General features: G+C 41.0%; 1 protein-coding gene across 1 annotated transcript in view; it reads left to right on the top strand.

Annotated features, from left to right (window-relative positions):
* The window catches only part of MROH8 (maestro heat like repeat family member 8), a 58,998-nt gene that overhangs the window by 19,045 nt on the left and 24,530 nt on the right, over positions 1-15,423 (top strand). Inside the window, exons 7-12 of the mRNA XM_013053329.2 lie at positions 1,310-1,405; positions 3,038-3,142; positions 8,130-8,265; positions 9,782-9,900; positions 10,997-11,149; positions 13,691-13,851. Of these exons, the coding sequence (XP_012908783.2) occupies positions 1,310-1,405; positions 3,038-3,142; positions 8,130-8,265; positions 9,782-9,900; positions 10,997-11,149; positions 13,691-13,851 (770 nt within the window). The remainder of the gene's footprint in view (positions 1-1,309; positions 1,406-3,037; positions 3,143-8,129; positions 8,266-9,781; positions 9,901-10,996; positions 11,150-13,690; positions 13,852-15,423) is intronic.

Below are 15,423 nucleotides of genomic sequence, written 5' to 3'. Positions count from 1 at the left end.
GGCTCAGTTGGTGGCACATGAGACTCTTGATCTCTGGATTGGAAATTCAAGTCCCATGTAGAGATTACTTAAAAATAAAATCTTAAGAAAATGAATATATTGTTTCACCTCAGCTCACAAACTGCCTACCAGTACTTTCACACTGGTTCTGTGCTTTTGAGTAAAGTCGCAAGATAAGAGCTTTAATTAAAAGTGTACATTGTAATTGGTGGGAATGCAAACTGGTGCAGCCACTCAGGAAAAGAGTGTGGACATTCCTCAAAAAGTTCCAGATAGAACTACCCTATGATCCAGCAACTTACCCAAAAGAAACAAAAACACTAAAGCAAAGGGATACATGCACCCTGATGTTTACAGCCGCATTGTCACCAGTAGCCTAATTATGGAAGGAGCCCAAGTGTTTGTTGACTGATGAATGGATAAAGTGGTGTGAATATTATACACACATACACACAATGGAATATTATCCAGCCATAAAAAAGAAAGACCTCTTGCCATTTGCAAAGATGTGGATAGAGCTAGAGAGTATTATGCTAAGTGAAATAAGCCAGGCAGAGAAAGAAAAATACCATATGATTTCACTCTTATGTGGGATTTAAGAAAGAAAACAAATGAACATGGTGGGGAGAGAGAGGAAACCAAGAAAAAGATGCTGAACTGTAGAGCACCAGGTGTTGTGTATAAGTGATGAATCACTAAATTCTATACCTGAAACTAATATTACACTCTGTTAACAGGAATTTACTTTCTTTAAAACATCTGATTTTTGTTTGTTTTAAAGATTTTACTTATTTATTTGACACAGAGAGAGAGGGAGCACAGGTAAGCAGACCAGCAGGCAGTGGAAGAAACAGGTTGAGCAGAGAGCCCAATATGGGGCTCGATCCCAGGACCCCAGGATCATGACCTGAACCAAAGGCAGACACTTAACCATCTGAGCCACACAGGTACTCCTAACTAACAGGAATTTAAGCAAAAACTTGGAAAGAAGAAGAGTACCTGGGTGGCTCAGTCGGTTAAGCATCTCCCTTTGGCTCAGGCTGTGATCCCAGAGGCCCAGGATTGAGCCCCACGTTGGGCTCCCTGCTTAGCAGGGAGTCTGATTCTCCCTCTGATCCTTCACTCCACTCGTGCTCTCTCTCACTCTCTCTCAAATAAATAAATAACATCTTAAAAAAAAAAAAAACTTGGAAAGAAGAAAAAATAAACTGTGGAGAAGCAAAAAAAAAAAAAAAAAAAGAATTGTATAGAACTGGGGAACTTCATGATGGTGGGGGCTGGGGACATCACTGATCCTGTGCCTTTTCAGTGTCTCTACAGGCAGACATTTCAAGCATTCTCTGAGATGCTCCAGAGTTTGGTAGTCAAAGACCCACATCTGGAAAATCTTGACACCATTTTTAAGGTAAATTAGGATAGAGAAAAAGGGAAACTATTTCTATTAACTCGTGAAAGTGGAAGAAAATGTGGAAGGTGGGCACCTGGGTGGCTCAGTCATTAAGCGGCTGCCTTCAGCTCAGGTCATGATACCAGGGTCCTGGGATTAAGCCCCGCATCGGGCTCTCTGCTCATCGGGAAGCCTGCTTCTCCCTCTCGCACTCCTCCTGCTTCTGTTTCCTCGCTCGCTGTCTCTCTCTGTCAAAGAGATAAATTTTTCAAAAATGTGGAAGAATTAAGTTTAAAGAGCTAGCATAGGGGTGCATGGGTGGCACAGTTGGTTAAGTGTCTGACTCCTGATTTCAGCTCAAGTCATGATCTTGGGGTCGTGAGATTGAGCCCTGTGTCAGGCTCCGCACTCCGTGGGGAGTCTGCTTGAGATTCTCTCCCTCTCTCTCTCCCCCCAGAGAGAAGTGACACACTTCTCTCTCTCTAAAATAAATAAATATATCTTAAAAAAAAAAAAAGAGTACAGCAGTTAAGAGTATCAGCTATCAATTTTGAATTAGACTTGGCTTCCAATTCTGACTCTGTGCCATTCCTGGGGTATAAAGCAAAGAATGTAATCTCTCAGAGTCTTATCTCACTTTCAAATTGAGATAGTAATTATGGTGAGTATTGAATAAATGACCTTCAGTAAGTGGTTTAATGGTTGCTGTTATTGTTCCTTAAATTCCTGTTGCTTACTAGCGTAGAAGGGTTTCAATCAGTGGCCAGAGAACAGGGTCACCTCATGAGTGAGTAAATAGGCAGATGCCCACCAGGCAGAATTCAAGGTCATTAATTACCGCCTGTCCCCACCTGTACCCCTTCCAGCATATGCCATTCTGTCATTAGAGATTTTTTCTCTAGAGTGCATTCACTGCGCTTCAAGCGTCTTACTGTCTTGTCCCCTTTTAAGAGACAGATATCCCAGAAAGGAATAACCCTTTAAAATACTATTAATCATCTGTGCCCAAGTGTAGATGGACATTTATCTTTGCCACAGTTGACCTTAACGTTAGTTCTCATTCTTCTTCTGTTTGTACATCAGCACTCCAGCCAGATTGGGTTTCTATCCTTTGTCCAGTTGTGCCTTGTATTTTTCTGTGTTGGCAGCTTAATTCAAACTCTTCCTTTTACCAGAAAGGAGAAGTTTTTTTTCTTGGCCACATGGGGCCACAAAATGGCACCTTTATGAAGATCCTAGTCGTGAATGTTACCTTCTCCAGGAATTCTTCCCAGACTGTTGCAGACCAATGCAATTTCTCCATCCTCAGAGTTCTTTAATAACGTGACATTGGTGTTCTTTCCTCTGAAAGCACATTTCAGAAAACTAGAAACATACAGGAGAATAGGGTAAATAATTGAAGAAAGCGGGATGAACAGAAAATAAGTCTGGAAAATAAGCCTCTTTGGAAGCCAGGCCATTGATCCCAAATCTGTTTGCCTTCCCACCACTTTCATTTCTAATCCCCATTGGCTTATCATTTTAGGGAGACATTTTCAGATATAGTGATGACCTGTGGACCTTCTCTCTCCACATTTTCTTCAAAGCAGAACAAAGGGGTTATCCCAAATCTTCCTGGTAAATCATTTAGGCTTCCTTTATTTTTCACAGCAAATGGACCCCTGGTTACAATCAGCCAAAGACCATGAGCGGGAAAGGGCCACAGCCAGCATGGCTCAAGTTCTAAAGTGCTTATCTGGACACCTCAGCCTGAAGGTAAGCAGCCCTTCAGTCACTCAGGAGGAGGGATCCCAAACCATCCCATTACAGCCATTTCCCCTCCACTGTATGACTCCCCAAACTGGTGATTCACTTGGTGCCCCAGATAATACCATGGCACTTAGCATTATTTGCATATCTGCCCCTCTAAAATTTGAGCAGTTTGAGGCTAGGTACTATATGGATTAAACTTGCCTCCCTGTTGCTTAGCACAAGAGCTGGAACATAACAATACAGTAAATATTTTTGAATGAAGGAAGGAATAAATGTGACCTAAAAATATCTGAGGTTCCCCAGTGGCTTGGACTCTGTGCAGTGTTGTATTTGGAGTAACAAAGTCCAGCAACAAATGTAAGTAAATCAAGTTAAATATCTCCCAGCATCTCACAGAGAAGGGTTCTGGGGCTCCTCTTTTTAAACCCTGTCATTTGTCTCTTTCATTCTCTTGCTTCTCAGTTCTTCTGAATGCTTCTCCATACCTTCTGAAAAGAGTTTCTCAAATGAGTTCCTTCCTTCCTAGATCTATTCCTTTCTTCATCTGTGAGTCTCTTTCCTCTTTCCTAACAGATCTTCCAGGCACTAGAGCTTCTCCTGTGCTCCAGCCATCATTTCTCTAGTCTGCATAACAAGGCCTGGGAATTGCAAGAAAAGTTGGTGGGATAGGAATTCTAGGTCCTAATGCTAATTTTCCTTTGACAATTTGTCCTTGATTTAAATATTCTAACAGTCGTGCTTATTAGAAGGTTGGCATCCCTCTAACTTTCTTATTTCTCCTACTGGACATACGTCCAAACTTCCCACCTCCTTACTGAAGTAAGTTCAGTCCCTCAAATTATGCTACTTCCTTTTTTCTCTCTTTAGTTCATAAAAACAACTTCTAGCCACCACTGACTACCCTGCTATTCTGTCATCACATTGTTTTTCCTTCTGCATTTTTCCATCTCTAATGTTGGCTGCAGACTAAAGATGAGTTTCAAATGACTCCCTCTTATACATAACCTTTCCCTAGGCTCTGAACATCTTCCTTAGAGTTTTCTTCCTAGGGAGATCTGCTAATTTAAAGGTGCTAAACTGAGATGCCATTGGAGTCTGTAAACATCTGGAATGCTATAGGCAGAATTTTGTGTGGTGTAGTCTTCTGGAGTTTTCTGGAAGGTCCATAGCTTTATCAGCTTAATTGAGTTGTTATCATCCAGAGATAGGCAGTGTTAACAATTTTATTTATTCCTTCTGAGAACACTTGTGCATGAGTATGCACTTTAGTTCCTTCTAGTTCTTCCCATGCCAGAGTTATCATCTTGAAACTCATGTCACTCTTTTGCTCCAGTGATTTTTTCAGCTGTTCCTAGAATACAAGGTATTGTATGATCTAGTTCCTGCCTGCCTCCTTGCACACCCTGACTTACTCTAGCCATAGCCACACTGGCCTCCTTTCTATTCCTTACCATATAAAGCTCTTCCTGCCTCCTGGCCTTTGCACTTACTACTTCCTCTGCTTGGAATGACCTTCCCCAACTTTTCACATAGCTAACTCCTCATTCTTTAGTGCTTAGTTCAAGTGTTTCCACCTCAAAAAGGCCTTTACTTACAAATAGATCTATGCTTACACTCTGTCTCATCACTCTTTCCTTCCTAAGGCTTCTTAGAATGAGGTCATTGTGTTTCTTTCCTTATTTATTTCCTGTTTTTCTCTTAGAGGATGTAAATTCCATGGGTGATCATCCTTGTCTTGTTCACCAGAACATCCCCAGTGCCTAGCACAAGCTATGTCACACAGTAGATGCTCAATCAAATGTGCATTCAACAGGGGTGCCTGGGCGGCTCAGGGGGTTAAGCCTCTGCCTTCGGCTCAGGTCATGATCCCAGGTTCCTGGGATCAAGCCCTGCATGGGGCTCTCTGTTCAGTAGGGAGCCTGTTTCCCCCTATCTCTCTGCCTGCTTCTCTGCCTACTTGTGATCTCTGTCAAATAAATAAAATATTCAAAAAAAAAAAAGATGCATTCAACAAACATGGGTCAGCTCATGTCCCTTCTCTGTTCACAACTCTCCACAGAAAAAATACCCCAAATCCTTCAAGTATTGCCTGCATTGCCATACCATCAGCCTCATCTAGCTCCTATTTCTTTTGCTCTCGTTTGCTCCAGCCAAACCAACCTACTCATTCCTTCAGAAACAGCAAACATAGTCCTTTCTCTTCGCGCTTGCTTGCCGTTCCCTCTTCCCAGAATGCTGGTCTCCCAGATCTCCACGGGGCTCAGTCCCTGCTTTCAACATCAGTGAGGTCTTCCCTCATCATTCTAAAACTGCAATTCCTGTCTTTTCTTCCGTACATTTTTTTTTTACACAGCATTTATGACCATTGAATACACAATAAATTTTATTTCTTTGCTATTTTGTGTTCCTCCAACTAGAATATCCCTTCCACAACCAGGGATGTGATCTTTTGTTCACAGCTTGTATCCACCATGCTGGTCACAGTGCTGCAACCGTAAGTGTCATTCTCATAACCATTCCCGGTTCATAAGTGACACTCAGTATCTGTTGAGGGGATGAATGGTTGTATCTGTGAGCGGAAGACATTACACAGCTTTGTGTAGGTGTTGCTGTGCTGATTGTAAATCAGTGAAACAGGCTACTCTTCACAATATCTCAGTCCGTTTTTCTAAAGAGCCACAGAAGGAATTTCTCTTTGCTTCAGTCCCAGGAACAGTTGTGCTTCCTCTGCCCGGTGTTTGCTGCTTCTCTTATGGGCAGTGTGAATCATATTATATGAGACACAGTATGTAACTCCACATCAGCTCTGAGAAAGTTCAGAGCCTAGTTCTGGGACCTACCTTGAGCAAATGATTGTGCATTCTGCACGCTAACCAAATTCATAACATTTATCTTTGCTACCTTCACTTTCTAGTTTGTCTTTGTTAATTTACATTTATTCTTTTTACTTTTTTCACTATTTAAATTATATTTCTTTTTTCCCTAATAAGCAAAATATCAATAAACAAATTTTTATATTGTATTAAATGATGCACGTCAAGTTTGCCTCCAACTTTTTCACTTAGCAAACTAGCACATTTTCCCACCTTATTATAAATTCCTGGGATACTTGATTCTTAATGGTTATATTCATGGAGTCGTTATATCATAGTTCTCTTTACTACTAGGCAGTTATTTCCAATATGTGGTCTTTAAAAACAGTCCTACAATAAATATCTCTTTCTTTTCCTTTCATTTTTTTTTAAGATTTTTATTTATTTATTTGATAGACAGAGATCACAAGTAGACAGAGAGAGAGAAAGGGAAGCAGGCTCCCCTCTGAGCAGAGAGCCTGATGCAGGGCTCCATCCCAGGACCCTGGGATCATGACCTGAGCTGAAGGCAGAGGCTTTAACCCACTGAGCCACCCAGGTGCCCCTTTTCTATTCATTTTTAAAAGATTTTATTTAGTTATCTGACAGAGAGGCAGAGCATAAGCAGGGGGAGCTGTGCAGAGGGAGAGGGAGAAGCAGGCTTCCTGCTAAGCAGGGAGCCCTACTTGGGGCTTGATCCCAGGACCCTAGCTGGGAACATGACCTGAGTCGAAGGCAAACACTTAACTGACCGAGCCACCCAGGCACCCCTATTTTTTTTTCATTTTTATAAAAATGTGGGTTTTTTTAAAAAGAGGTCTATAAAAATAGAAATCAGAAGCGCTTGGGTGGCTCAGTGGGTTAAAGCCTCTGCCTTCGGCTCAGGTCATGATCCCAGCGTCCTGGGATTGAGCCCCATATCGGTCTCTCTGCTCCATGAGGAGCCTGCTTCCTCCTCTCTCTCTGCCTGCCTCTCTGCCTACTTGTGATCTCTGTCAAATAAAAATCTTAAAAAAAAAAGTAGAAATCACTTATAAAAATACAGATTACTCTGATATGCTAGCAAAATAGCTTCTGGCCAGAGTTGAGTTTAGAAGTACTGTATGTTTGAGGGCATCTGGAAGTCACAGCCCCACTGGATCCTGTCATCAGCCCTTGTCCCTAATCTGTAAACAATAATTTCATGTGGTTAAATTTAGCACTTTTTAACTAGTACAAAATCAAAATATAATTGTTTCCTGTATGGCACCACTTTAAAATGTTCTTCCTTAGGTTTGAGCAGATAAGAGCACTTCATATCGTGGTTTCTAACATTTGAAAAATCTGATTTAAAAACAATGTTAATAGAAATAACAGGTTTTAGCTTGTTATTCCATTTGGAACACATGGGAAGGTCATCAATTTAAACAAGAAATTAGTGCTTTGTGGTTTTGTTTTGTTTTTAAGATTTTATTTATTTATTTGACAGGCAGAGATGACAAGTAGACAGAGAGACAGGCAGAGAGAGAGAGAGAGGGAAGCAGGCTCCCCGATGAGCAGAGAGCCCGATGTGGGACTCGATCCCAGGACTCTGAGATCATGACCTGAGCCAAAGGCAGCGGCTTAACCCACTGAGCCACCCAGGCGCCCCTTTGTGGTTTTCTTAAAGTAGAATTTAATCTTCTTAGAATGAACATCTTTATATATAAAGCTTTTTCAGTTTTCAGATTGCTATTTAGGTTGGACTCTGTCCTATTTAATACCGTCTGATGTACATAGTGTATCTACGCATGTTAAGTGTTTACCCTAAAGAAATCCAGGGGCTGAATGTAACTCTTGCACTTTCCTGAGTCAAGGGGAGAAGTGGAATCACTTCTCAGGAACTCAAATCTCAGGGGTGCCCGAGTGGCTCAGTGGGTTAAAACTCTGCCTTCAGCTCAGGTCATGATCTCAGGGTCCTGGGATTAAGCCCCGCATCGGGCTCTCTGCTCAGCGGGGAGCCTGCTTCCCCCTTTCTCCCTGCCTGCCTCTCTGCCTACTTGTGATCTCTCTCTTTCTGTCAAATAAATAAATAAAATCTTAAAAAAAAAAAAATTCAAATCTAAGGCATAAGATGCACCTGCATGCTAATGGGATTTCTTCTTTTTCTTCCCAACTAGCTTCCACTGCGATTCCAAAGGCTTGGGCACCTAGTGGCTCTGATGGCCCTACTGTGCGGGGACCCAGTGAAGCAGGTAGCTGAGGAGGCCGCAGAGGGCACGCACTACCTGCTGCGTATCACCCTGAGGCTGAAGTGTAAGGCTCTGCTGAAGGCAGCGAGGCCCAAGTCAACCCTCTAGCACAATGCAAGCACCAGTCCTCTTTGTGCCCTCATTCCCCACCTTCTAGAAGGACTTCTTATGGTAGTTTGTAAAGAGAAAGGTACATCATCCACAGGCAGAGATGAAGGAACATGGACTTAACGATCAGAATCAGAACACCAGATCAGACTCATCAGTGTCGGCCGTCTGCGTGGCCGTGGAGTTGGTGCAGCCAAACATATGGCCCTGTGGACAAACTGGAGTGATTAGTTTGGTCAGAAGTAGAAGTTTTTGCCATCCTTTGGGCCTTCTTTTATTTATTTATCCCACAAATGTTTTCTGAATGCTTACTCGGGATCTGACAGTAACCAGAATGCAAGTGATCCTATCCTTACATGAAACAGAGTCTAGTGAGGGAATCAAACCATCAAAGAATCAACAAATAAGTCTGTTATCATAAACAAAGATAAGTGCTAAAAGAGAAGTGCGGGGGCCGTGAGGAAGAATCCCATTTAGTTGTGGGATTCAGAAAAGGCCTCTCTGAGGATACCTTCAGCCAGGTAAAGATGTAAGAAGAGCATATCGAGCAGAGGGAGGAAGAGGTATGAACTTGAGGAGTTCAAAAAATAGAAATAGGGCCACTGTGGTCAAGGAATGAATCATTGGCCGCCCCCCCGCCACATAAGACAGACTTTAGAAGGTATCTAGCCCAGTGTTCTGCCAGCATTTGAGTCTCAGTCTAATCTACCCCCACCAAGTAGTTGCCCTGCCAGGGCTTCCTCATCCCAAGGATAAGGAAGCTCTATGATTCCCAAAATAGCCATTGCATCTCTGGGCAGCTCTGAGTCCGTAGACATATAGCCAAGGAAATACAACTGATTATTCATTCAACAAATATTTATGAAACACTTGTTGTCTTAGGGGCACCTTGGTGAACAAGACAGATGAAGTCCCTTCCCCCAAAGAGTGTATTTTCCAGTTGGAGAGACAGTATCCCCAACCAAGCATTCAAAAACTTCCCATAAATAAATTTCCAACAAACATGAGTCACAATGCAACATGAAAACAGAGCACCGTGACAGAGTATTGGCAGACTCATTAATCAGCAAAACTGGACACAGAGTTCTAGTACTGGAATTATCAGACCCTGCAAAACTACGATTTTTTATGGGGATGTGAGCTTCAAAGGAAACCCCTCAAAAGTCCTCACCATTGGCGGAATGGTTTGGCATGGTTGTACTTCCAAATCACCCAAAAAGTTCTGTTCTTAAAAAAAAACACTTCTCTTTTTCTTTCAGACTTTTTTATATATTGTCTGACAACAGAGGGGAAAAATCAGCCTTCAGACTAACACACACTCCGTCCCCCAGGCATTTTTATCCAACTGGGAAAGATAAGAGGAAAGAGATCTTAGGATTCACTTCAACCTGGGGATTGACCAAACTTGCAAAATCAAAAAAAAAAAAAAGAAAGAAACCAGAAAGTATTAATATTTCACGTTTTCTTCTCAGATATCAGTTATGAGAAGAAAAATCACCCAAGCTTAAGAAGAGCAATGAAAAAGTGCAGAGAACTCCTCGAACTCTACAGTATTAAACGGTTCTACAGTTGTCCCTTCAAAATTGCCCAGGTAATCAGAATGACTAAAATTATAAAGACAACTTGAAATGTTGGAGAGGTTGGGAAATCACCAGAAGTCTCATACATTTTGTCATGAGAATGTAAAACCACTTTGGGAAAAGTTGTTGTAATTTCTTATAAAACTAAATGTAGAAGATTGCGCAGAGAATTTGCTCTCTAAACATTCCATTGTTTGGAGACAAGTCACCATAGTTGTGACTCTTACACACCTTGCCCTATTAGTTTAATGGTTTAGATCAACCTGTCAGTGGGCCTGGTAGCTCTGAATGTCTCTTCAGAAAAGCTCTGCTTCATTGATCACTCTCTTAACCTTAGATAGCCTCGTAGTAGTATAAACTCTTGTCCAACAAGGAACTGTTAAAAACAAAAAAAAAAAGGAGCTGTTAGAGGCTGTAGTTGACCCAACAAGCCATACACTTTTAAATTAATATATATATTCATTATTCAACAAACATTTAAGCACTAGGTACCCAGCACTCTCTTGGAGGTAGGGGAAAAAGAAAACCTACAGATTTTACTCAGGTAGGGCCTAAGGTGTCAGGCAGTTTAAATTCTCTGTGCATCTGTTCCCTCAACTGTACAGAGGATCTATAAAAATTGGGTTGTAAAGGTTAGATGAGATATTGTACAGAAAATGCTTTGCTTAGTGCCTGTCATACAGTAAGTGCCCAGTAGATTATACCTGTTACCATCATGTGAAGGACCTTATACACTGCCGAGTACAATGAGAAGCAGAATGAAACATTCTCTTAATAGATTGTCTCCAGCCAAGGCATTGTAGCTGTGGCTGGACACTTTGAGCTATATAGCTCCTTGAGTTCTGTTCCTTTAAAAGTGTGACTCTTTCTGAGGATCTCAGTGATAAAACTCCTTTCTAAAACTCAGAACTGTAGAAAAGCCACACACAGAGCCTAGTGGGCATTTTGCTTCTAGTTTTTTACTTCTGCAGACAAGACTGAAATAAATAGCCTTGTACATATTTGTATGCCTCTCTGATTAGCATAACAAAATTAAGGTAATATTCCTTATTCAGCATTCTGTCATACTAAATCTCTTGAAAATGCATCTTCCCTGAATCATTTCAGGTCTTCGAAGTTTTTCTCAATTCCAATGAGCTCTGCCAGTTTGTAATGACTACATTGGATAGCCTCGAATATCTGAAAAATCCCTGCACTCAGCAATCAGCAGGAGAATTGCTGATAACATTGGTAAAAAATGCGGAGTCCCGATTTGAGAAGGTAAAAAGCTCAGTAGTCATTTCCTGGGTATAGTGGCAAGACATCTCCCCTCCTGCAGCTGCTAAGAGCTCTCCTGCTGCTCCTGTTCCACAGAGAGTAGCAACTGAACAGGTCCAGGCCCTATGGGTCAGTGGACTTCCATTCGACAAGCATGTGAAAAACAACCACTGTATGTGCCACTAGGGATGGATAGTTTTAAAATCCAAGGTGTGCTCCATATTTCCCAGAACAGTGTAGTTTTGGGGGAAGATTTAATTAGCACAAGAATGGAAACTTCAACTTATTTCCTCATCCAGGTTAATAAAGGTGTTAGACTTTTAAAAATCAAGCCATCATCAATCCTCGAAGGAGGCCAACTTAGTAAGCTTAAAATCAGCAGATATAGAAATAACAATATAATGATATCATTTAGAAATATGAGAGGAGGGGCACCTGGATCGCTTAGTCAGTTAAACGTCTGCTTTTGGCTGAGTTCAAGATCCCAAGAGTCCTGGGATCAAACCCAACATTGGACTCCCTCTCCCCTTCCCTCTGCTTGTGCATTCACACACTCTCTCTCTCTGAGTAAATAAAAATCTTAAAAAGATAAAAGAACTATGAGAGGACGTACTGAAAGAGATAAAAAGGATAAAAATAGTAGTCCCTGGAAAGCGTACCTGAGGAATAAGCAGGAGAGAGCCTTGAAATACCACTGAACTTCTTAAATTGATACATGTTGCACTTTGATAAAAATAAAAAAATAATAAAAATAATAAAAATTTTGAAATGACGAAAACCCACTTTTTCACCTATTAAAATATCAAAGATGCAAAAGAACATGTAACGAGAACACGGTGAGATGGACCTTTCTAGCAGTTGTGTACTTTCAGCTGCAAAAAGACCAACTCTGCGAAGCTTACACACAATTTAAGTTTAAAGGGTTTATCTCGGGACGTCTAGGTGGCTCAGTAGGTTAAGCATCTGACTCTCGGTTTCAGTTCAGGTCATGATCTCAGAGTCATGGGATGGAGCTCCACATCAGGCTCTGCACCCAGCATGAGACGCTGCCTAAGATGCTCTCTCCCTCTCCGCCTCCGCCTCTCCTACAGCTTCGCATATATGCCTCTTTTTCTCTCAAATAAATAAATCTTTAAAAATAAAGGGTTTAGGGGTGCCTGGGTAGCTGAGTGGGTTAAAGCCTCTGCCTTCGGCTCAGGTCATGATCTCAGGGTCCTGGGATTGAGCCCCGCATCGGGCTCTCTGCTCAGTGGGGAGCTTGCTTCTGCCTCTCTCTCTCTACCTGCCTCTCAGCCTACTTGTGATCTCTGTCTGACAAATAAATAAATAAATAAAACTTTAAAAAAAATAAAGGATTTATCTTCTTGTATAAGAAGAAGGCTGGAAGCATTTTCTAGAACCTGGCTCAGCAACTCAGCAGTGTCATCAAAGAGCTGGGGGGCTTTTCCATCTGCCACGCTTCCCGTTCATGTAGTCATAAGGTGGTCACAGCAATTTTAGACTTTATTAAGAAAATAAGGCTTTATCCAGCAAAGAAGAGAGATACTGTCCTCCTTTTGTCCCTTTAATCAGGGAGAAATGTCTTTCCCAAAAGGTTTTTTTCCCCCATGTTTCAGTGACCAGAATTGCATCGCATGCCAGCTTAAACCAGCTTCCGGCAACTGGGCGTAATGAGGGCCATCTTATTATAAGGGTGTTGATGACTGCCTCTCTGAGAGGCTGACATAGCACAGACTTGAAGCCATGAGTCTATGAGTGGGCAGAGTAGGCCAAGCAAAATAATGGACCAAGGCTCGATGGCTCCTGTTTCCTTCTCCTGAGTATGGTAGACATCTCTGGGTGGAAGGCAAGTATGAACTCCCCTGACATTCTCAGAGTCAGAGTGGAAAAAAAAAATCCCAACTTCCTTGCAACACTTTTACTAGTTTGGTTTATTATAAAATCAATGTATAGTCATCAAAGAGAAATTTAAAAATATGTAAGCAAAAAAATAAATATCCCATCATTCAAAGTTCCTCTAAATCATTTTATGTATGTATACATACGTGCAGATTTATTTTAAGTGTTTTTTCTTTTTTAAGATTTATTTATTAGTGTGCCTGGGTGCCTCAGGCCATTAAGCGTCTGCCTTTGGCTCAGGTGGTGATCCTAGGATCCTTGTTTGAGGCCTATGTCAGGCTCCCTGCTTAGCAGGGAATTGGTTTCTCCCTCTGCCCCCTCCTCCTTGCTTGTGCGCTCTCTCACTCTCTCTTTCTGTCTCTCAAATGAATAGATAAAATATTTTTTTAAGATTTACTTATGGGGGTATAGAGAGAGCTGGGGCTGACATGGGGCTCATTCTCACAACCCATGAGATCACAACCAGAGCAGAAACCAAGAGCTCAACCGACTATGCCACCCCAGGTGCCCCTTAAGTAGTTTTGATAATATATTAAACATTCTTGTCACCCCCCCCCAGGACCTTTCAGAAAGAGCCACAGTATCCTCAGTAACTGTCATTGTCCCACAGGATTAAGGTCTCAGTGATTTGTTTTCCTTCTTCAGGTGCCAGAAATTATGGGAGTGATCTGTGCCCGACTCTCCATAATCAGCCAGCCTAGAGTCCGACGACAAATCATAAATACTGTGAGTTTGTTTATCTCCAGGCCCAAGTACACAGATACAGTGATCAGCCACCTTCTGTGTCATCCAGTACCATATGACAGGTAACAGAACCTGGTACATACAGCCTCTGAATTAAACTGGGGTGGGTGACACAGCCCCTGGTATTGTTGAATGTGGCTGCTCTCAAAAATCTGTTGATATTCTTGTAGACGAGATAAGATATAGACAGATACTGCAATATATGTCAGGATATATTGCATAAACATAAGGAAACAATCCAACAAATCCAGAATGAGAACATTTTATAAGACAGCTGGATTGAACTCTTCAAAAAAATTAATGTCATTAAAGAAAACATGCTGGGGCACTATTCTAAATAAAAAGACACTAAAGAAATATAACCAAATGCAATATGTGAACTCTATTGGATCCTGGATGAAAATAAAAGCTATGGAAAGAACATTTTGAGAAAATTTAAATATAGACTCTGTAATTGATTACTGAATTAGTGTAACTTTCTTAGAAATGAAATGGCAATGTGGTTGTACAGAAGAATATTCTTATTCCTAGGAGATCAATACTGAAGTGATTTAGGGATAAATATCATGATGTCTGTAATGTACTTGAGATTTAGCCAGAACATAAACACAAAAAAGAAAATAAAAATAAATCCATAAATAAGAATAAATCATTTGGAGGAACAAACAAGATGATTTTTTTTTTTAGACTTGTGGCTTTCAGAGTTGGAGACATCCTGGAATTTCCAAGAGATCCCTTCTGAGGAAGGCAGTGAGGCATTAAGAGAAGATTCTAGGCCCCCACCCCCTTCAACCAGAGCATCATCTGTCTCTTACTTTTCTTTATTTCTTCTTTTTTTTTTTTAATGTAGCTGTATACCCAACTTGGGGCTCAAACTCATGACCCCAAGACTGAGTTGCATGCTCTACCAACTGAGCCAGCCAGATGCCCCAAAGTGGCATCTCATCTTGTCTGCTTGATGTATCACGATTCTGGGTAGTTATTGTATTTGGAGAAAAGATTTCCTAGCTTTAAACTGTTTGAAAACCACTTTCACTGAATGGTTCTCACAGTGTCTTGGTGTAGTGCTGATTTTTTTTTTAGGGACTTTTTTTTTTTTACTGATTTGATTGGTTTAAGCTGAATATAAGACACTCTACCATTAAATCAAATAAAAGATTTTTACCCATCCAAAGAAAAAAATGAGTTAATACATATCTATTTTTTAATATTCTTTATTAAAGAATAAAGGATTTTAAATAAAGAATATTAAAAAATAATTCTTATTAAAGAATTTATTCTTTAATAAGAAGAAAAACTCTATTCAGTTGGTAGAGCTTGCAACTCTATTTCAGGGCTGTAAGTTCAAGCCCCACATTGGGTGTAGAGATTACCTAAAAATAAAATCTTTAAATTAATTGACTAAAATAAAATAGAATATTCTTTTATACGTTTCTCTAATACATTATTGTTATCTTTACTACTTGTCAGGATGCCTGGTTGTCTCAGTCGTTAAACGCCTGCCTTCAGCTCAGGTCATAATCCCAGGGTCCTGGGATCGAGTTATGTATTGGGCTCCCTGCTCTGCAAGAAGTCTGCTTCTCCCTCTGCCTGCTGCTCCCCCTGCTGGCGCTCTCTCTTTCTCTCTGCCAAAT

The sequence above is a fragment of the Mustela putorius genome, unplaced genomic scaffold, assembly GCF_011764305.1.
Source record: "Mustela putorius furo isolate JIRA1106 unplaced genomic scaffold, ASM1176430v1.1 tig00000743_pilon_pilon_pilon, whole genome shotgun sequence".
Taxonomy (NCBI): Eukaryota; Metazoa; Chordata; class Mammalia; order Carnivora; family Mustelidae; genus Mustela; species Mustela putorius.
Note: the sequence above shows the minus strand (reverse complement) of the source record. Positions and strands in the feature narration are given on the sequence as shown.